The sequence below is a fragment of the Monodelphis domestica genome, chromosome 1 (genome assembly GCF_027887165.1).
Source record: "Monodelphis domestica isolate mMonDom1 chromosome 1, mMonDom1.pri, whole genome shotgun sequence".
NCBI classification, from domain to species: domain Eukaryota; kingdom Metazoa; phylum Chordata; class Mammalia; order Didelphimorphia; family Didelphidae; genus Monodelphis; species Monodelphis domestica.
Window position 1 is genome coordinate 263,278,704 of NC_077227.1, and position 24,157 is coordinate 263,302,860.

Below are 24,157 nucleotides of genomic sequence, written 5' to 3' on the forward strand. Positions count from 1 at the left end.
GTACTACTCAAAATTATTTTTAAAGTTTTACTTAAGACTTAATTTTTCTACTTACCTCTGGAAATGATGACTATATAACTGTGTTGGAATACCAAGAATACGATCATATATAGTTGTAACCTCTCTCAGATTTCCCTGTTCATTTTCCCAGTTTATGTACATTTCCCATAATCTATCAGATCTGAAATCTGTTCCTGCAGCTAAAACGGCATGTTCAAAAGTTCTGAAAAATGAAATCATTATTAAAGTTATCTGTAATGCAATCAATCTTATAAAAATTTTATAATCTAATTAAAATCTAGTAAGATAATCCTAATATTAAAATTTATTTCAACCAAATCCTAATAACTAAAAAAAAACTTTAATTCCATTAAGGACTGTCCATTATGATCCCTCACACCAAGTAGCACAAAAATACACATATAGGGCACATTAAATTCAAAAGGAAACTTAAGTTAAACTGAAATGTGACATAAACAAAAGTAATAATCTGAAATATAAAGGATTTTTTAAAAAACAAGAGTAACTTTATTTAATCTTGTACTTGGCACAAAACATTGCACAATAAGGTGCTTAATAAATGTTTGTTGAATTAAGAAACTAATATAATTGCACAGGGAATTCTCTAACACCAGATTGAAAAATACAAAAAAGGCAAAAGCACATAATGATACATAAAATTGACTGTGGCGAGCAGCTGGGTAGCTCAGTGGCTTGAGAGCCAATCCTAGAGATGGGAGGTCCTAAGTTCAAATCAGGCCTGAGACACTTCTCAGCTGTGAGACCCTGGGCAAGTCACTTAACCTCCATTGCCTAGCCTTTACCACTCTTCTGCCTTGGCATCAATACACAGTATTGATTCCAAGATGGAAGGTAAGGGTTTAAAAAAATTGACTTGTGTGTAAAATCTCATATTTCCTCTAGTTATATTTAAAAGTCATAGGATTATTTCTTTAAGACACAGACCGTATTTTCAGTAGAATTGAACATGGTCAAATAATAACCCTACTATGTTAGAAGTATAGGAAATTTGGAGATAAAAATAGACATGTCAAGTTTTTAACAATGGCATAAACATTTATTTCCACTGGATTTGACTGGAAGGGAAACAAGGATGAAAGACAAAAGAAGCTTGGAAACTATAGGACTTGAATAAGGATGAGTCCCTCACCCCAGATTCTGTTATTTACAAATGTTCCTACGATTTTTAAGAAATGAGAAAAGGGTAAATTTTAAAAATAAACAACCAAGCTTAATGTCATTTCCTAAAGAAATTGCTGAAGATATTTTTTGAAGAGATGGTTTGTGATCTAGAAAAGAAAGTAGGTCACTAAGAACCAACAACGACTTCTTAAGAAGCAGTTGTGACAACATAACCTTACTTCCTTTTAAAATGGGACAATGTCAAAAAATATGCCAGAGCAAGGATATCAACATATTTCTTTTTTATCTCCCTTGTTGGAATGCAAATTCCTTTCAAGCAAGGATTATACAATTCATTCATTATATTTTAACTTCCTTGGCCAAACAGTGCCTGGCACCTATAGGAGATTAAATGCTTGTTGAATGATTTAAATACTCTTAAATGATCTCACTTCAGTTAGGATACCAAAAAAAATGGAATTGGTTAAACAATCATGTGCAAAGTCTTGATTAAGAGATATCAATTTAGAAACAGGTTTCTAATGCCAAGCCAAGAAACTCTGTACCCACAGAATTATAAAATTATAGATTTAGATGCCATCAAGTCCAACATCCTCATTTTACAAAGGAGAGAACTGAAGTCCAAACATTAGATGATGGTTCCAAATCTCGTAATTATATTTATCAAATATTTGAATGAAGACATGAAGTTTATCAAGTGGGTGGCTAATATAAAGCTGAGCTAGCTATCTAATGTAAGTAAAAGAATTAAGATCCAAAATTATCTAATGAATCTGGAACAGTAAGTTAAAACTAACAAGGTAGAATTTAATAGGGTAGATGTTTGATTAATAATAAAAACAGTTAGCATTTACCACTCTAAGTGCTTTATACATATTACCTCATTGTATCCTCACAACCACCAGAAAGATGTTATTATTACCCCCATTCTAAACAGAAGGAAACTTAGGCAGGCAAAATTTAAGTGGCTTGCCATGGGTCACAAGGATTTGAAGTTGGCTCTCATTGACTGCAGATCCAATGCTTTATTATCAACTGTATCATCTAGCTGCCTTTAAAAAAGAAATATCAACTGCAAAAAAATAGATAAAACTTGGCTTGACAGCTGTTGAAACAAAAAAGACCAGAATGTTTAAGCTAACAAGGTTACTTACAAATACTTAAAAAAATGTTTAGGCTGTTATTAACAAAAGAAGAAAGTTTCTATCAAGAAAGGGAAGAACCCCACCATTATCTTTACTAGTCAAACTGCATTTGGAATTATGGACTCTTATTTTAAAATTTCCAATGAAAAAGTAGAGATTCAATAGAAGGGGCAACCAGAATGGTATTTACAAACCAATTTATTTGAAGAATATTTGAGGGAAAGGAAGAAGCTTAAAAAAACAACTGGTTTAAAAGACTGCCATCTAAGAAAGGGCAGATATTTTCTTGTTCTTTAAAAAAAAGCAGAACTAGAGCAAAAGATACCAATTAAAGGAGATTTTGATTCCACATAATGCTGCCTATAGTTTTATCTACATGTACTCAAATAATCAAATGAACATATGATCCCACTGATTCAGGAGTTGACATCAATAATGCAGTCAAACATTTTTACCTATACATTCATGTGGATCTCTAGATATGTTAAGTCTAATGATGTATATAAATGAAACAACAGATTGACATATATATACACAAACACATTTGCAATTTAACAATTGCATCCAGAAGATTAACCAAAATTAATCAACTACCACAATAAGAACAAAAGGTCCAAAAATGTGATTTACCCATCATGCATATGACTTAACACCAACTGGAGGCAGTTGCTAAAAAAGAAGCAAACTAGCTACAATATAAAGTATTTTGGAAAATCTCACTAAGAAGAATCATGGACAATTATAGGTAGTGGGATCTATTAAAGCAGAAAAAAGGTGAGAGTAAAATGTTAATTAATTTTCTCTAAAACCCTTACCTTCTGTGCTTGAATCAATATCATGTATTGTTTCCAAAGCAGAAGAGCAATAAGGGCTGGGTGACTAGGTTTAAGTGACTTGCACATGGACACATGGCTAAGGAAGTATCTGAGGCCAAATTTGAACCTAGGACCTCTAGTCCCTAGGCCTGGCTATCAATTTACTGAACTACATAGCTGTCCCCTGAGCAAAATTACTTTAAAGAAAGCTTGACCTAATAGTCAAACAAAATTAAGTCCCAAAACATTTAATGTTCAAAAATAGGATAGGTAACAAGAGTCAAACAAATCCTTGCTGAAGGCAACTTGATTATGTGGATGGACTGAAATAAAAAATATCTTAAGGAGCTAATAAAAATGCCCATGGTATAGAAAAACAGCTGACTTTCTTTTTATTTTTGAGGGGGAAAACAGCATTCACAAGAATAACAATGACTACTGACCTATATCCTTCTTGTTCCATTTATATAAAATCTTAAAGACTTATTACATGAACCTAAGGGCATCCTTGATGAGTGTATTAGTAGAGAATAGCAGATTCACATCTATTTTTTTATTATTATTTAGAATATTTTCCCATGATTACATGATTTATGACACCCCACCCCCCACCCTAAATTGAATAAGGAGCTCCACTGGGTTATACAGGTATCATTTTTCAAAACCTATTTCCATGTTATTCATATAGCAGACTCAAATCCATACCATTTCACAGTTAGTCGAAGAGAACACAAGACTGCACATAATCACTCTGGTCGTTTGTTTGGAAGGACAAAAATGCTGCTTTACAAGGTTCTCCCAGCCTATGACTATGACTATGACATTTACACTTTCTAACAGAAAAAAACCCTGTTGAATGACTTTCTGATCATAAATATTTGACAAGGCCTAAAAGAGAGATATAAGATGCAGGCTTGCCAAAATCATTCTGCACTGCAGTGGAGGTGATGAGGGCCACCCTGTGGATGGAGAGATTATTCTTCACATGCTCTGGCTTGTAGATACCAATGTATCAACTCCATCAAGTCCCAGAACTTTGAAGAGACTCTTCAAACAAACCTAGCTTGACCATCCACAGAGCAAAGACCAAGGGGATGAAGACTGTCTATTGCCCAGATTCCTACAAACATTAGTTTGCTCAACCCTTAGAGCTCACCTATCACCATGTGCATATGGGGCAAATTGTCCAGATGGACAGTGAATCAGGGCTAGAATTGAATGTGAGGAGAGAAGGCTGCTATGTATATTGCTGTACTGCCTTTGCAAATTCACAAAGCTCTTTTCATAACCCCAAGCTTCCCATGAAAGTCCATCTTTTTAACACCAACATTCTCTCAGGGTTGGCAAATAGCAACAGGATATGGAATACAACATCCCTCAAAAGAACTAAAAATGAACATCAATCACACAAAGACCATGAGTAGGTTGCAAAAAGATAGTCCATGGGGAGCCCCTGAAGAAAAACAGGAGTAAAAGATATTCTTGTAAGAAAATGAGGATGGGATAGCAGGTGGGCAGCCAGAGAGCTCCACAGGTGCCCTTAGAATGTGAGGAGAAATTGAGGGAAAATTCTACATATCACACTGGTGTTACCACTCTGGTGAACTTTCAGGAAAACATGAACAGCAGTTGTGCATGGTCTGAATTATTGGCAAGTTTCCATACTGATGAGCTCAGAAACCTATTTTAACAAAACTCCACCATCCCACCCACATACCCTGTGTGCAGTATGTTATTTGTGTTTGATGATTTCTGAAGATGCTTTCAAATGGTGGGACTAACTCACTATCAAAAACCAGTAATTTTACAATTACTCCAAAGGAATGACAGTGGATATAGACGGCCTTGGAAACAGGATGACCTATGCTCGACCTCTACTTCAAACACTGTGCAACTCTAGGAAAGTCATTTCATTTCTCTTACCCTAGATATCCTCATATATAGAACCATTATAATAACATCTCCTCAGAATAAGACAAATTTAAGGATCAAAGTAGGAGCCAGCTTTGGGTAGGAGGAGACAGATGAAGCCAACTCAATTTATATGTCCTACTAGTTCAACAAGATTCTACAAACAGGTGGCAGTTGGGTAGCTCAGTGGATTGAGAGCCAGGCCCAGAGATGGGAGGTCCTAGGTTCAAATCTGACCTCAGACACTTCCCAGCTATGTGACCCTGGGCAAGTCACTTGACCCCCATTGCCTAGCCCTTACCACTCTTCTGCCTTGGAACCAATACACAGTATTGATTCCAAGAAGGAAGTTAAGGGTCTAAAAACAAACAAATAAATAAATTGATTAAATCATTAATTAAAGGATTCTACAAACAGATAACGACAGCTTCTTGCAGGTAGCTATGCAAAGAGAAGTTTGAGAGGAGATAGTATGTTGGTTCTAATGTTAAGGTGACTAAAGCAAGAGTCAAGAAATGAAATGAAATTTTTGAAGGTACTTTGGTGTACATCTTCCTTCTTTGGGAATATTTTTTGCCTCCTCATAAGCACATTTCTTCCCCTACCAAGGAATATGCTGCTTCTGTGGGATCAAGCCTTCCCACCTGTATGGATTCAGGTTCTTTTGGTCCCCAATGCTAATATATAGATATCTGTGTTACAGGTCCCCTTTTCCCTTTCTTTGCTCTTCGACTTATTTACCCATTCTCTTATTTGTCAACAAAACCTGGGTTTTTAATTCATCAAAAAAAAATCTACAAGGGAGAGGAAAAAAGAGGAAAAAGAAATGAAGTGAAATTCTTGAGTCCTGGTCCCATGGCCCTGTGCCAGGCCAGAGCCATGGAAAAACAGACAAAATTATAGCACAATTTATGTGGAGGGAAGGAAAGGAAATAGTAGGTAAATAAGGGAAAAGAAAGGAGGCCTGGCAGTACCCAATTTCAAATTATGCTACAAAGCACTAATCATAAAAATTACTTTGTATTCCTTAAAAAATTTAAATTGATAACAAAACAATCATGTAAAATAAGGTCCAGAAGCAATTTAGCATAGTATTTGATAAACCTCAGAATACTAAATATTATGGTAAGGAACTCACTAAGGACAAAAATTTCTGGTGAAACTGTAAAACAGTTTCAAAGAAATCAGACCTAACATCATATACAATAAGGTCCAAACAAACAAACATATGCTATGTGGTTAACAAAAAGAGATAGGAAAGAAATATTTTTCAAAATCACTAATTGGGTAAGTTCTTAAACAAAGGATAAAGAAGATCCTTAGACAAACTGCACAATTTTGATTGTATAAAATAAAACAGCTTTTGCAGAAACAAAATTAATGCAATTAAAATTATATAAGAGAAAATGTCTCCAAAAAGACATGCTAGCCAAAATGGGGTAAGAACCATAGATTAAAGAAGCAAAGATATACAACTGCAAGTTAAGTCAGATTTTATCTTTTTCAATTCCTTCATTTTACAGAAGACAAGACCAACACCTAGGAGATAACATCACCTACCCATGATAAATGCTTAGACTATAAACATTTTCATTGTCAAAAACTGAACTTTTTTTTTTAATTTCTGCACACAAAACCAAAGATCCATTTTATATATGATGAAGAAAAGAGAAAGGACTATAAGTAAAAGAGCTCATCTTGATTGCAAATAGCTTTCTACTTTTAAAGTTGTCCTGTTCCTCTGTGTTTCCTTCTGAACTTTCTTCAAAGAGGCAGTTTTCAAAGAAAAAAATTCAAGCTAAGAATGATCACATGAGAAAAGCTTCCAAATCAGTAAGAACTACAAATTCAAACAATGCTTTGGTTCTGCCTCATACTCAAGACTGGCAAAGCTGACAAAAAAAGGAAAATGACAACTGATTGACTGGGAAACAAGCATAAAGAACCACTGGTGAAGCCATGTGCAAATAGGCACTACCATTTTAGAAAGCTTTGGAACTACTGCAAAGTCACAAAACTTACATAAACTTCAATGCAACAATATGTGAATATTAAACTCATTAAATATAAATTAAAAATAAAAATTATACTCCAAAGTCTTAAGGCAGGCCTGCATACAAGTATTCATAGTAGCACTCTTTTGTGGCAAAAAAGTGCCAAAGAACTGGGGAACAGCTATACAAATTATAATAGCACATGATTAATAGGCTGAGAAAAATCCAGGACAACTTGTATAGAAAGTAGAAGTGTGAAATGAAAACTAGGAGAGCAATATATTTAGCTACAATGATGTCAAGGAAAACTACTATCAAAATTCTTTAACAACTCTGACTAGTGCAGTAAGTTATGATTCAAGAGGACCGATGACAAATGGCAAAGTATCGGTCCTCCTCCACCACCACCACCACCATCACCATCATCATCCTTATCATTTACATAGCCCTTTAAGGTTTTTAAATACTTTATAATTGGGGGCAGCTGGGTAGCTCAGTGGATTGAGATCCAGGCCTAGAGACGGGAGGTCCTAGGTTCAAATCCTGCCTCAGCCACTTCCTAGCTGTGTGACCCTGGGCAAGTCACTTGACCCCCATTGCCTAGCCCTTACCACTCTTCTGCCTTGGAGCCAATACACAGTATTGACTCTAAGACGGAAGGTAAGGGTTTAAAAAAAAAATACTTTATAATTATCATTTGGACCTCATAACAATCCTGGGAAGTATTATTAAGTATCTACAATTTACAGATAAAGAAATTGAGGCAAAAAGCATTTAAGTGCTTTGCCAAGGGTCACTTAGAATTTCTTATGTGTCTGCTATATTCTACTGTGTTATGTGCTGGAGATACACAGAAAGGCAAAAAGGGTCTTTGATTTTGAAGCTCAGTTCTAATCGGGGAGACAACATGCAAACAACTATGTATTAACAATCTATGTATAGCTAAATTGAAGATAAGCAAGAAAGAAGGTACTAGCAAATCCCAAATGTTAGTGAATAATAATATATAATGACATCATAGGACTACTCCATTTTTTTCTTTATTCCAAACACACAAATCCCTATACCAGTGATGGTGAATTTGGGGGGGGGGGACCCACTCCCATCCTTGTCCATCAAACCAAAGCCACGCCCACTCCCCCAGAGAAAGAGAGCCATGCCCCACCACTACTACCACACACACATAGGGGGAGAAGAAAGCACTCCTGCTGGGCTGCTGGGCAGAAGGGCAGATGAAGAGAGGAATGTCCTCAGCAAGTGTAGGGAGGGGGAGGGGAGTGGCCAGAACCCTAGGCTCACCATTAGCTCAGATGTCTGTGAACTGTCCACCTTACACCCACTCTAGACTCTCCTTGGGCAGAGGGATGAAAAAAAATGTCATCACATGAGGTAGAGAGGGGGAGGGGAACAGCTCTGCCCAAATCCCTCTTGCCTTGCTAGTTAGTAACAAAACTGGGATGGGGGTGGAGGTGGGGGGTAGAAAGGGCAGCTGCGTGACCACAGAATGCTATATGTCATAGGTTCATCATCACAGCCCTATACCATAGCCCTTATGAGTTACTACTTCCATTATCCTTAGTCAAACCTTGTAAGATAATTTGCCTATGTATCTCATCCACCCTTCTTATCTCCTTGCCTGTCCTATTCCCAATCAGCTGAAGCTTTTACCTTCCAGCTTCTCTTCACATTACAAACCTCCTAACCTAAAGCTGCCAAACCTCATGAGACTGGTCATGAGTAGTCAGTCTCCTTTTCCCAACTAGTGTCTGGAGCCAAATTTAAACTCAGTTCTTCCTGAATACAGGTCTGGCACGCTATATAGCACCATTCTCGCTATACAGCACCATTCTAAGGAACAGTACACAAAAAGACACATTTTCAGACAAGAATAAAAGAACATGAATTTGTTTGGCTTGATTATAGCTGTTTGCTAAATGGAAGGACTTTTATGTGGCATGGAGAGATCTGTATAAATAACAGAGACAAAAATTCTTTAAAAGTACCAATGAAATAGATTAAAAATTTAAAAAAAAAGAGTAAGAAGTTCAGAATAGACTAGAGAAAACTAGGTCATTGCTGGTACTATCATTTTAACTACATAGTAAAATACATTTTTATTTATGTATGGGACATACATAACTAAACATACATTCAATTTCATATACAATCCTTTTTTATTGGCCTTCTTTGGATGAGGAAATGTTCACATTCTTTCAATTTCCAGTTTATACTTTTGTTTTTTGTTCTTTATAATTGTTTTAGAAACCTTTAAAAATGACAAAAGAAAATTCAGAGAAATGTGAGAGCTTATGAACCAGAATGAAATGAGCAAAAGTGGAAAAGATTTGCAGAACTACAACATAAAGAAAAACAATGGAACAATCATGATTTCAGAAGAGTGCTAATAAAGCATATGTCATCCCTCTTAGGAGGTTCTTAAACAAAAGTGAAAATGAGGCATTCTTTTTCAGATATGACCAACATGTGAATTTGTCTTTACTAACTATAACTATGCCTTTATCAAGGGAGAGTTTCTAGTTGGAGTAGGCTGGGAGAGTAGGGACCCTGAGGGCATAGAGCGAGTAGGAACTAATAAGGATGTCAATTTTTTTTTAAATGAAGAAATATTGGGGGCATCTGAGTAAGCTCAGTGGATTGAGAGCCAGGCCTAGAGACAAGAGGTCCCAGGTTCAAATCAGGCCTTAGACACTTCCTAGCTATATAACCCTGGGCAAATCACTTAAACCCCACTGCCTAGCCCTTACTGCTCTTCTGCCTTGGAACCAATATACAGTATTGATTCTAAGTCACAAGGGAAGGTAAAAAAAAAAAGTAATACCAATTAAATATTTTTAAAATACACAGGAGATAGAAGAATAAAGTTCAGAATGGGTCAAAAACAATCAGTGTAGTTTGTTACTTCAGTATGTATACATATCAAGGCTGTGTATGTGTGAAGACTTTTTTTTAAATGCTCAATTGCAGGGGGCAGCTGGATGGCTCAGTGGATTTAGAGCCAGGCCTAGCCAATACACAGTATTGATTCCAAGATGGAAGTTAAGTGTTTTGAAAAAAAAAGTTCAATTTTATATAAAAATTTTGTTATATTAAATTATATGTTTGTTAATTTCATGATGGGGGGACATGGAAGGAGCTAGATGCATTGGCCAATTAGAAGAGGATAGATAATAGTTAAGTACATTCTAAATGAGGAAGAATAAACAATTAGTTCTTCAAATTCCTGTTGTCGGAATGATCACAAAGAGAAAATAAAAGACAAATGTAGAGCCTCTTGTTGGTTTTAAAAGAAAAAAGAAAATGGAGGGAAAAAGTAATAAAGAAATGAAAGGGAAAGAGTTATTTCTCATAACTGTTATGGGCAATACTATAAAAACATGGTGGTGGGAAAAAATGAGCATCTCATGATTTTTTTATTCTGAAATTTTTATTGGAGTAAGGCAAATTCAATACAAAGGTTAAGAGAGAAATCAATTAAGTTCAATAGGGAAATAGGTAAAGCTATATTTAAAGGGGAGGAAATAATCACAAGCAAAACAAGCATCAACTAAAAAATCATAAAAGTGGGGTCAAAAGTAAAAAATGTAAGAACCAATAACTTGGGTCTGTACAAAAAAGTAACCAGATTACTAGTGTAGATGCCATTACTATTCTTTCGCCATCTTTTTCCTTTATAAACAAGAGGGAAGACAAAAAGAAGAAAAAACTTAAAAAGTTGATGGGGGAAAAAATACAATTATTATACGGGGTGAAATGTTAAAATGGGTTTAACTCCCAAAATAGTAGAGGGTAGCAGAATGGATTAGAAAGCAATCCTACAATATATTATAACAAGAAAACATATGAAACAAAAGTTTCACACAAAAGAGTTGTTTCATAACAGTTAAGGTTGGAGGACATATGGAAAAAATGGGCATGCTAATGCACTGTTAGTAGAGCCATGTATAATTTTAACCATTCTTCAAAGCAATGTAAAATTATGCAAATAAAGTAGCTAAAATGACCCAAAGATTTCACTGCTACACATATAACCAAAGTAAGTCACTGATAAAGTCTCTAGATACACCAAAATATTTATGGCAACACTTTTTGTGATAGAAAGAATTATAAACAAACTAGATGTCCATCAAATTGGGAATGGCTAGACCATGGCATATGTATTTAATGGAATATTACTGTGCTTTAAGAAAATATGAACATAATAAATACAAAGAAGCATGGAAAGACATAAATTGATGCAAAGTGAAGAAAAGTTAGAAAATAATATACATGATGACTAAATCATGGGGAAGAACTTCCACAAAACAATCAAAAATTAATGTTGTAAGATTAAAAAGAACAAGATTGGCCTAAAAAAGAGATGTGGAAGGATACCTCTAAGTGTAAAATATGTATTAAATCAACCCCCTTCCGCAAAATATGAATGTGTTTTGCTGAGTTGTATCTCCCCCTTTTTCATTATAAACATTCTTTAGTCAAAGGAAAGGCCCACTGGAAAGGAGAAGAAAAGGATACATGAAATTAAGGAGGCAATATAAAAAACAAAACTTTTTTTTAAAATGAGGTTCAACTATATGATCTCTAGGACAAGTTCTAGTTTTAATGTTCTATGATTCTTTGAATGGCTTTTTGTGGGAAAACCCAGGAGAATAATAGCTCTTGTACACTGTGTCTAAAGTAGGGATTTTTAATCCTTTTGTATTGTGGATCACTTTGTCAACGAAAACTGGCACATTCTTTACAACTTCTAGTGTCAGTTACTTAGATCACCAAAAAATTACATTGAATGTAGAACATTTAAGTTACTTAAACCAAAATTCAATCAATCAAAACCTTTAAGAGCTGGGGATTCAATAGATTTAGATCTAGACAAATTTAACAGCAAGATAAGTAAGAAGATAAGGATCAGAACAGAATTATGGAAAAGTCATTTAAAACAAACTTCTATATCAACTATCAAATGGGAACTGAAAGGAACTCAATTTTGCATAGCACCTTTGTAAAAACTTATCCCGTCCAAGGGCATTTTAAAAAAATATTTTTTAGTCAATAAAATGCAGAAAAATCCCATTCCCTTCTGGACAAGAAAATAACATCTGTATTTCACCTACCCTCTTACTGTATTATTTGTCTCAGGATCATCTGGGTCCAAAGTTTCTTTTAAGAAGTTTATATAATGAATCCAAAGATCAACACTAAGAGGTATTGCCTGAAGCCCTCGTCGATAAACCTAAGAAGAAAACAACAAACTGTACTTCAAATATTTATTTATTTCTTAAAAGAGAGGCAACACTGTGTTATCCGGTGAACCTTAGAAATACTAATTACTGGAATTTTGTTTAAATAATCTACCATTACCATTTGGGTGGAGGTTGGATAGAACATGGCAATGTTCTGATCCCCACGTGCAGAATCTTGATCTTCAAAGCGCAGCAGTCCCTGCATTCTGACCGGGTTGTGTGGGCAGGCTTTGGGGTACAGACCATAGGGCACAGACCCATTAGAGCATCAATGACAGCGTCTGACCAAAAATGCAATAAGACGTAGCAAATGTGACTAGCAAACCAACTATATTATTTGGAAAATGAGAAATAAATGTAAGTGAGAAAAGCCCTGCCCTACTTGTTAAGCTGCAGTGTAATACAGAGGCTTGCACTGCAAAGCTTGACAAACTGTTGAGGTTTTACGCACCTGCCAACAAAGAGAGAAAATATTAGCTACAAATGCCACAAGAGTGACAAATGCAAATAAAATACCCTATTAAACTATTTAAGAATAGATGATAGGTACTGCCAGCCAAAAAAAAAAATTTTTTTTTGTTATTATTTGGCTTGCAGTACCTATCGGTGTTAACTTCATTCAGTGATGTACGCACCTCATCTGATTGTTTAATGTTGTCATGGCGCTTTTCAAGGTCTGCATACTTTTTCCAATAACCATAGCAATATGGATAATGTGTAAAAAATTTGTCAAACGCTTTTCTGGCAGCCAGCAAGTGATTCTGATGGGGAGAAAAAAACACAAGCAGAATGTTCTTTAAAATCTTATTCCTTACATAACAAATGTGAGCCATTCTTTTACCAAATAATATATTAGTGAATGCTAACAAAATATATTTTCAAATGAAAATAACAGAATGGATTAAAAGAAATACTGAGTAATAATTTATACTGTGCTTCAGGTTGCAAAGCAGTATATAAACATTATATATGGTCCTCCAGACCACCTTATTATCCTCACTTTACAAATGAGGAAATTGCCACTGAGATTACATTACTTGCCCAACATCACAAAACTCCATATTTAAAGACTGATTTAAAAGTAAGTTTTCCTGACTCCAACACCACTCTTCATCTAATGAAACCACAGGCTTAAAATCAAAAGGACGCTGATAAGCATACTTCTACAATTAAAATGCTAGCTTACTTAGACAGAAGCCATTAAATCTAATTGTAAGCATATTTTAACTTTCAATAACATAAGCTAATATTCTTTTCCCATAAAGATGATGCTAGAAACACTTCTCTAATATCCACATTATTAAAGATATGTTCAATTAATAATTTTTCCTACCTCTTGGTATAAGGATTAGACAAGAACTTTTAAGTAAAATCACATTACAAAAAAATACCATTTTCTTTCATTTTTAAAAGTCTCATTATGATCTGAAAAGCACTAAAGCCAAACAATTTGATGTATAAAATTTCAAGAATAAAAGCCTACCTGATAAAGTTAATTTTTTTATGTTTCCCCCTTAGCCTAAATTTAAACAATTACTAACCTCTTGTTCTACATACTGCAGCAAATATACCCAGCCAGTAAAATCCTGGAGATTATTTTCTACAGCTTTCCAAAACTTTTCATATTCTGGAGGAAATTGTGCTTCAGTGTCTGTCACTGGTAGTTCTACATTTGAAATTTCATTTTCCTCTGTATTTTCTTCATTCACATTGGGAGAGCCATCAGGTGACTGTTCCATTTCTATAACATTCATAATCTCAGTACTGAAATCAGTGGTCTGCTCTATGGCTACCTCAGAATCATTGCTTGCATTGCCATTTATAGAACTGCTGTACTCATCCACATGAGCAGAATTCTGCATAGCTGTTGATGTATTCTGTTAAACAATGACCTGTGAAAACATACAATAAAAATCACCATCTTCCAAAAGATAATAAAATAGCACAAATGCAGTCAACCCTCTTTAGTTAAATGCAAAAGAAATGTAAACTTCAGCGCTCAAATTTATAACCCTTCAAATCATACTACGAATAATATATCTTTCATCATTTGTTCTGAACACTTACTTATAAGTGAAAGTTACTTATATCTACAAAACATACAAGGATAAGTGATAATGCATCTAGAAAGCACCTACTATACACTAGGCATTGCTATTAAGGATAGGCAATTAATGGGGAAATTGAGGACCAAAGAGAGAAAATTACTAGTCAAGACCCATTCTACCACAATCTTCCTTTTCCCCATTATCCAGGCTTGTAACCTCTAAATTACCCTCTTCTATTCACTCAAACTCCCAAGTTCAATTACTAAATCTTGTCATTTCTATATCTGCAAGATCTTTCTATCTAATCCCACTTTTCTACTAATACAGCCATCACCCTCTTATTTCAGTTCCTCATTACTTCTGGCCTACACTGTTGCAATGGCCTCCCTACCACCTCAAATCTTATCTTTTTAACAAAGTTGCTAAGATGATTTCCCTCAATGACCATATCACTTTCTGACTAAACACAACTCCAGTGATTTGCCTGTAGGATAAAATATAAACTACTATCAACCTATTTTTCTTTTTTCTTTTTAGTGATTTGAAAAATTTTATTTAATTTAAAATATTTTTCCATGGTTACATGATTCATGTTCTTTACCTCTCCTCCCACTATCCTCCAGTAGCCAGTGAACAATTCCACTGGTTTTTACATGTGTCATTGACCAAGACCTATTTCCACATTATTAATATTTGCATTAGGTCAACCTATTTTTCAAAGTTTGCTTATAATTAATTCTCTTTGCTCACTCTACATGTACTACAGCCTGACTATGTTTCTCACTGTTTCTTACACATAATAGTCCATCTCCCTGGGGGAGTTAAATATGGAAAATGATAATGGGGGGTTGGTTCTGTGCTGGGGGTTTTAAAAAGGAAAAACAAAGGGACAGTAAGAGGACTATACTAGTGTAAAGAGACAAATCAAGCAAGTATTTTAAGTGTATATTATGTGTCAGGCACTGTGCTAAGCTCTAGAGATGCAAAGAAAAGCAAAAAGTCTTTGCCCTCTAGCTCATAATCTAAGGGGAACACAACATGAAAATTATTGTGTACATTAAGAGATGGACAAATAGATATATAAAGGTGTGTGTATAATAAACTAGAAATAATCTGAGAGAAATCCCTAACATTAAAGAGGATAAGAAAAGGCTTCTTGCAGAAAGTAAAAATTTTAACTCATACTTCAGGGAAACTAGAAAAGTCACAAGAGAAAGTGAATTGCAGGTATGTGGGACAGCTAATGGAAAAAAAAATCCAAGGTAACAGGAAATGGAATGTCTTATGTGAGGAATAGCAAAGAAGTCTCAATGGCCAGATCAAAGAATAAGGTTTAAGTAGACTAAAAAAGCAGGAAGGACCAAGTCAAGAAGGATTTTAAGAGGATTTTTATATTTTATCCTGGTGGCTTTTGGGAGCTACTGGAACTTAACGTCAATAATAATGATTTAATAAAAAAGATGATCAGAAAGGGAATGGAATTTGCTATTTCTCAATACATGGGGCATGTGAGAAGAGCACTAATACAAACAGAAAAGGAATGGAAGGAATGGCCATTAAGATGAATCTCACTCATCTGAAATAAAGTTGAAAGAACTTACATAACAGTTTAATGTTGAAATACACCATCCTCAACAAGCACAAAAGCAGGAATTGGGGAGAATGCAGCACCAAAAGTGTTGCCAAGAGTGTCAAGAGAGGAAAATAATGGAGAGGAAATGACTATGAAATCAGTTTCCTGATGCTGAAAAGGGGGAAGCGCAAAAAAAAGGAAAAAAGAGGAGGGGTGTCAAACTAGGCTCTAGGGGAGGGGGTGGACCCATCAACTGGGGAATGGCTGAACAAATTGCAATATGTGAATGGAATAGAATACTATTATGCTGTAAGAAATAATAGATGATTTTAGAGAATCCTGAGTAAAATGAACAAACCAAAAACAAAATGACAGGAACCAGGAAAAATGATTTCTACAAAGGTAGAAACAGAGTAAAGAAAAGCAATTTTAAATTACTTAAGAACTCTGATCAATAAAATTTTAATCAACAATACCTCCAGAGGATCTGCTGAAATATATTATCCACCTGCTAACTGATAGGTGATGGCCAGAAAATATAAACTGATGGTTTCTCATATACTCCTTTTTGGGCTCTGTTGTGTATATAGAAGTTATTGGGGGAGGGACCTCAAAATTTAACTGCTTATAAGCAGGTATAACAAAAGTTATGTTTATATAGTTCAAATGATTATTCACTTCTCAGGTTACAGACCTAGTATTTCATTCCCCAAATCCCAATTTTATGGCAAAGCAAACAAAACATTCACATCTGTTTACATTTCCACAATTTGAACTTCTAAACTGCAAGGGAACAGGGTGGCCTAAATATCCTTTCTTTTCTCTTAGCTCAACTGAATCTTCACACATTATCTAAATGTGATTTTAAAACAATTTTAAGTAAGTTTATGTAAGTAAAGCAACATCTACTATAAATCTTTCCCCCAGGAAACAATGTTGTAGGCATAGAACAAAACACCATAATTGCAGAAGAGCCTCAGGTTTTCAATTTATACTCCTGAGATGCCTGGGGCACTGAAAGGGATTAAGGGATTTGCGGAGGACTTCAAACCAAGCATTCTACACTGGAGCCAGCTCTAATTTAAAACAAAACCTAAATTTTGTCAATATATTACAGCTGGTGACAGTGCAACAAGAATTGAAAAACTAGAAACTTAGGTTTCTATTTGCTGCTAGCTAAAGTGCTGGAAGTCAAGAAGAGTAGGATACAAAGGAAAACAGGTGAATGAGTGCTTAGCTAACTATTCAAAAACTGACAGACCAGGGTACTATTTGCCAGATAATGATCTCAAATTTGTTTTCTTCTAACCAATTGCTGTTGTAGATAAAATTCAGTACCTCATGATCAATTAGATAGCTAAGATGGTACCCAGATACTAGTCATATCTAAAGCTAGACAGAAGCTTGAACATTCTTGAATGGGCCTAGGAAACTTGAGTCACTGCCATTTCACAAAGAGCAAAAAAGAACTTCAATGGAGGTGTTTTTATTTCCTGAAAACTAGAATGAAATAAAGACTGGACCTGTAATTTCAGTGATAAAGGAACTCCTAGGTCAAGAATTCCCTTTTAACAATTCAGGCCAACACTATTTTTTGCAATTTATACTCTCAAAGAGTTTCTAGAGCATCCAAAAGTTATGTGGCTTGCACAGTTCCTATTGCCAGCATGTATCAAGAGCTAGAACTTGGAGCCAAGTCTTCCTGTTTTTGAGGCCTACTCTAATCACTATACCATGCCAACTCTTATTTTAAAATGCCCATTGATGTTGGCATGCAACTTCTAATGAGCTCCCCATGCCTTGCAATTGTTAAGTTTCCATCAGAGTACATTTTGTTTTATGTTATGACGAAGAGGTGAGAAATTACTGTATTCCTCATAGAATACCACTAATAAAAATAAAGAGGGACAGGTAGGTAGCTCAGTGGATAAGTTGGGAAGATGGGTTCAAATCTGGCCTCAGACACTTACTAACTGGGTGATCCTGGGCAAGTCATTTAACCCTCACTGTTGTTGCCCATACCTTTGGCTTTAGAGTTGTTACTAAGAAAGTAAGGGTTTAGGGGGAAAAAAAAGGAGATGAAATGTGCTAGACACGAAATAACAAGCAGGTCAGACTGACTAGAACATAAGATATAAAAGAGGAAGTAATGTGCAGTAAACCTGGATAGTAGGGGGCAGAAAGAAATGACTGGAAAATTTTAAATGACTGGTTGAGGGTTTGGGGAGGCAGGGAAAATATAATGTATTCCATTATAGATACACAAGAGTTTTAGATAATACCTATAGGCCAGCAATTGTGAGCCTATGGCACAGATACCATAAGTGGCCTGCAGAGTACTCTTTGGCCCAGCACCCACCCTTCCCCCCTCCACCTGCTCTGGGTGGGTGGGAGACAGCACTTGGTCTCTTGGGGGGGGTGATTTGGCACTCAGTCTCTGCTGGGAGGGTGCCAAAGGACTTGGTCTAAGGGGTGGGCAGGGCCTGGGTCTCTGTATCATCAGGTTCACCATCACTGCAATTTAGGACATGGAGATAAGAGATTTTCAGCAGGCAGTTGGTACTGAAACTGGATTTCAAGTGAAAAAAATTTGCTTTTTAAGTCATCTGAAGATAATGGAACCAGTTCTTGAACAAGAATTCCCTCTAAAACATACCCACCCCTAGCAGTTATCCAGCTGCTGCCAAGAAAAGGTCTCTAGGAGGCAAATCCAAGGCAGCCCATTGCACTTCTGAATAGCTCTATAAAGATGAGGGTTGAATTCCAGAGTAAGGATTTGGCATTTTATATATCCCAAATATGAACAATAATATTAAAAAATATATAAAACCCACAAAATTTCATAACAATTTAAAATTGTAAAAGAATGTTCAAGTCTTTTTTTCTGTTCTGGACTCTATAAACTACCTAATCCAATCCCAAATGAAATGTTATCTCATTTGAATATCATATACCTGTGAGGTAGGTACTACACAGTATTACTGCCCACATTTACCTAACCCTGGATTTGCAGTTACAAGGTATTAAGTTGGAATCCCATATATAGTATATGGATGAATCATGACATCTTCCACACCTGTGTTCTCTCCATATCCTCCTGAAAATGTGGGGTTAGATTATAAAGTTATCTTAGTTAGTTTCTTCCCAGATCAAAATCTAAGACCTTATGACCAGATGCTAGGCCTCTTTGCTTGTGTTCCAAAGTGGCTCTCATATTTGCAAGTTTTACAAAGGGAGTACTATAAACAATGATTATGAAAGAGACTTCAAGGGACTAAAAAGTAGATCCATCTTAGTGAATCTTGTGAGAATGATTCATAAAGCTAGTTAAGTTTCAGAGTCCATTTTGTCAATTGTAGCCACAGGACACATTGACATCTGCTCCTTTTTCTCCACTCATACAATGCCATCCTGCATCACTAGAACCATCATAGCAACCTCCAATTATCATTTTGAGTCCTAACAAGATGGCTTAAAGGAGTCTTTCCAGATTGATTTCATATTACTCTTCTCTAAAGGCGGTGTTAACTTGTTCTTTTGTTCTACACCTCTTTGCATAGGGTGCCAATGTCTGAACACTCTCCCTTCCTTACCTCTAACACCTAGAATTCCTAAAACCCTTCAAAGTTCTGCCAAGGCTTTTTCTTGACTCTCTTTATTTCTCCCCATTGTTTCCCTCCCTATTCCCAAATTATTTTGTATATATTTTCTACTTATCTGTATACATTTTCCTCCAACAGGTTAAGTTTATTAAGGGCAGGGATTATTAAATTTGTCTTGGTATCCTCCCAATTCCTTCCATAAAGCATCTTGACACAAAGTAGATGCTTAATAAATGCTTGTTAAATTATCAGTCTAAGGGGCAGCTAAGTGGTTTAGTGGATAGTGCTAGGAGAGCTTCTGGATATGGTTATGTCCTAACTGCATGACCCTTAGCAAGTCACTTGATCCCAACTATCTAGATTTTACTCTTCTACCATGTAACAAATACTTGTATTGATTATAAGATAGAGGATAAGGTCAAAAAAAGCTTGTTAGTTTGCCATATAGTACATGAAATAGAATGCCTCCAATTAATATGGCCAACTAAAAATGTGCTATTCAAACAGGAGATATTGATTTAACAATAACTTGCCAATTTAGAATTTTAAGGGACTTTTTAGATGATTTTAATGATCCCTATTTTTAAATTACAAAATTACATGTATAAACATTTTAAACCTTTTTTAAAAGGTTGAGTTTCTAATTCTCTTCTTCCTTCTAAGAAACACACATTTCTTTAAAAAGTAGGGGTAAAGGGAGCAGCTGAGTGGCTCATTGGATTGAGAGCCAAGCCTGGTGACTGGGTTCAAATGTGGCCTCAGACTCGTCCTAGCTGTATGACCCTGGGCAAGTCACTTAACCCCCATAGCCTAGCCCTTATCAATCTTCTGCCTTAGAACCAATACATATTGACAGTAAGTCAGAAGGGTTTAAAAAAAAAGTGGGGGTGAGAAGATTCATTTTCTCTGAAAAAATTTCCTCCAGCCAACAATAAAAAAAACCACACAACTCCAATCATTATTTTCAGAAGCAGTTATTGCAATATTTAAATATTAAAAGATCCCTAGGCTGATACCAACTAATGACTTGAGTTTAGTTTCCTTATCTTGAATATAATTGAATATATCTTTCATTTATGATCTCCATTTTGATGTCCCTTTAAATTACTGAGTCCATGCTTTTTTGGTCTTTGAAAGTGTTTGCAAAACAACCTGAATCCTAGAAATCTTATTCTTTTTATTAATATTCAACTCCAAAATCCCTATCATAAGCACAGTTAAAGGATAAAAGTCAGGCTCACACAGACTCACCTGAGAGGATTAGCTAGATAGACAACTCTAAAGTAAGGTGGAACAGAAGAGTAGGAATGAATAGTAGAAAAGTCAGTGAAGGTATAGTGTAAAAAATGCTAAATTGGAGCTGCTTGTATTCTAAACAGTAAGATTACTTTTGTTCAGGTTACTTTGTTACTGTTTTAAAACAACTACAACTTAGGCTAACAAGGGCTTCAATTTAGTAAAGCCCTTTAAGATATTCTGGGAATGATCTGAAATTTAACCAATGTGTAAATACTATTGTAGCAAAACAGGAACCAAAAGTCTCAAATTATGGAAAACAAAAATGATCCTGCTTGGCTCAGTTTAAATAACTTATTAAAAGTATAATGAACATACCTCAATGAAACAAAGTATCCTACAAGACCACAGGTTATGGAGAACTATTTACTTCAAATTAAATTATAAATCTGAACAGTCAAGGAAGTAATATTAAGTCTTTGACAATGCCTAAAAAAACCCCAATGACTTTATTTAAAATAATTCTATATTTTAGCAAAACAAACAATAGTTCTAAATAAGGATCTACTGCTTCTATGCATAAAAAGAAAATTCCATTGTTAGAATTGCATTTTCTTTTTTTGCTAGATAATTAATATAAGTGTCTATCTAGTAATGCTGATTGATCAACCTCAGGAGAAAATACTGGATTTCTTCCTGCCCCAATTATCACCTCAGTCATGTGACATCAACTGCTCAGTTCATCTATTATCCCCAGAGCCTATTATTATAGTTAATAATTGGGTTCATAAGTCTTTTTTTTTTTGGACATTTTATTTTTACTAAAGGGCATAGCCCTCAAGCTTAGAAAATATATAAAAAGTAGTTGCAATTTAGCAGCTCCATTTATAGTGGCATATGGCAAGCACTTAATGCCATTTATTTCATTCCAATTACGTAGGGAACAGAGAAGTTAACAGTTATATAGTTTGTATGTTATAAGTCTGAATCAAGATCTTTCTGATTATACTATCCAAATTGTTTAACAAGGCTACTTTCAATCCAGATAATAAGGCAATGTGATTATTATAGATAAGGCAGACTGTTATTTAGTCCTTCAATCATGTCCTCCTCTTTATGACCCTATGGATTATTCATATCCCTAGGGTTTTCTTAGAAAGGATACTGGATTGGTTTGTTATTTCCTTCTCCAGTGAATTCTTTTTGTCAGTCAGAGGATAAGTGACTTGCCCATTGTCACAAAGCTAGAAGACAGTTTTTACTTTACTCTATCCACTAAACCACACCAGCCTCTAAAGCATTATTTTTAACTTAAAACGCCTCACTAAATCCCACCATCTCCTCAATTTATCATCCTACTATTGCCCTTCCATTTCTCAAGTTTCTAAAAAACTGCCTTCATTCATTTCTACTCCAAAATTATCAATAATCTTAACTGCCAAATCTGAGAGCCTTTTCTCATTCCTCAGCCTCAACATCTAAGAAGCATTTGACACTGTTGACTGCCCTGTGGTTGTAGATATTATTTATTCTGTCCACCTACCCACCTAACTGCTCTTATTCAATCTCTTTTACTAGATCCTTAACTATAAATATACCTCAAGCCTCTGGCTCTACACTCCCTGGCTAATTAATTCCCGTGAGTTTAATTAATCCCTATGAAGGGGATTCTTAGATCTATATAGACAGTGCAAGTCTCTCTCCAGGGCTCCAGTCCCACAAATCACCTATTTGACATTTCAGACTAAATGTTCTATATAAGTATCTTGTATTCAACATAGCCAAAACAGAACTCATCCTTTTACCAAAACCCATACTTTCTTTCTACTGAGATCACCATAATTTTTACATTCACCCAGGGCAATAATCTAAGAGTCATCCTCAATGCCTCACCTCTCCAGACCCCACAAACCCAGTTCAGTTGCCAAATTTTGTCCTTTATACCTCTAAAGTACCTCCCACATCTGCCAATATTCTTGATATTCACACAACAATCATCTTAGTTCCGGTCCCTATCATCTCTCACCTGGGCTATTTCAAAAATCTAAACAGTTTTGCCTTCCCGAAACCTATCCTCCCTCTCCCACATCGTCATTCTTCATTCAACAGTCATTTTCCTAAAGCTCAGATACACTTCACTAATCAACAAACTAGCAATTTCCAATTATCTCTAGGATAAAATGTAAACTTCTGTCTGGCATTTAAAGCCCCAAATCTAGTCTCAATCTACCTTTCCAAATTTATGACTCACCGTCACACTCTAGAGCCCAGCCCAAAAAGCCCTCTTTCATACCGGACACAATCTTTCATCTGTCTCCCATACCTAGAATTTTTTCTACCTTCATCTGTGATTCTTATTAATGTCTAGTTCCCCCCCCCCCCAAAGAATCAGGTCAAGCTCTTCTTTTAACATTACGTCTTCCCTAATTCCACCCCAGGTGTTAGTATTCGTCTTAAAAAATGTCTTGTCTTTTTTCTACTTATAAAAACGTGCTGACCTTCCCCCTTGTCCCCTACTAACCAATGAATGTAAACTCCTTGAGAAAGGTCTTTCATTTTTATCTTTATTAACCCCAGACCCTAGCAAAAAAAAAATATATATATATATATATACATATACACACACATATATATAACATATATTATTAGTATTTTATTATATATATTATTAGTATATAATAGCAAGTATTCGCGTTTGTTGAGGAAGCAGCTGAGCAATGGATAGAGCCAGGCCCTGAGACGGGAGGTCCGAGCTCAAAAATTTGACCTCAGATACTTCCTAGCTGTGTGGCCCTGGGCAAGTCACTTAACCCCCCCATGCCTATTCCTTAACCCAGTATTGATTCTAAGGCAGAAAGTAAGGGTTATTATATAATAAAGTTCTAAAATAAAGTGTTTAATACTGTAAAGCGAGAATGAAAAACACTGGGGCTGGTTCAAACTCGCAGGAGAAAAAGTTGGGCTCCAAACTGACTGCTTAAATTCTTTTCCTGTTCCTGAAACTGCCAAATTAAAAGGAAACTTTGGTTTATCTTTGGAACGCTGCTGCCTGCTTAAGGTCCAGCGTTTGTTTAACAGTGACCTCCAAGACTCCAGAATGAGCTTAAAGCGCTTGCAGAAAGACCCGAAAATGGGATTTTCTATTCATAGGAGGGCTGACTGAGACTTCAAACTTCCTAGGATTTGTCCAGACTCCCTGGTCCTCGCCCCGCCCCCATCCTGAACTGACTTCAACTTCAGAGGGATGGGGGAGGGGCGAGGAAGCTATACCCTAAGGGTACCTGGGAAGCAGGCAAGACCCAACCCAGATTCTAAAGCAGTGTCACCCGCGTAAAAGCCCGCGGCGATTGGGCCAAGTGAGGGTCAGAGGAACAGAGGGGAGAGGAGAAGGGGAATTGAAGGAGGGGGTTA

The 24,157-nt window shown here is 35.8% G+C and overlaps 1 protein-coding gene across 5 annotated transcripts in view; it reads right to left on the minus strand.

Annotated features, from left to right (window-relative positions):
- Nucleotides 1–24,157, minus strand: part of PRPF39 (pre-mRNA processing factor 39) — a 41,861-nt gene that overhangs the window by 17,384 nt on the left and 320 nt on the right. Inside the window, exons 1-5 of one of the 5 annotated variants that reach the window (XM_007472925.3) lie at nucleotides 12,923–13,050; nucleotides 12,670–12,738; nucleotides 12,406–12,568; nucleotides 12,159–12,277; nucleotides 56–223 (exon numbers count right to left, since the gene is read on the minus strand). In XM_007472925.3, the coding sequence (XP_007472987.1) occupies nucleotides 56–223; nucleotides 12,159–12,277; nucleotides 12,406–12,492 (374 nt within the window). In that variant the 5' untranslated portion in view covers nucleotides 12,493–12,568; nucleotides 12,670–12,738; nucleotides 12,923–13,050. The other 4 variants (XM_001368750.5, XM_007472926.2, XM_016427517.2 and 1 more) reach the window with 4 other exon arrangements.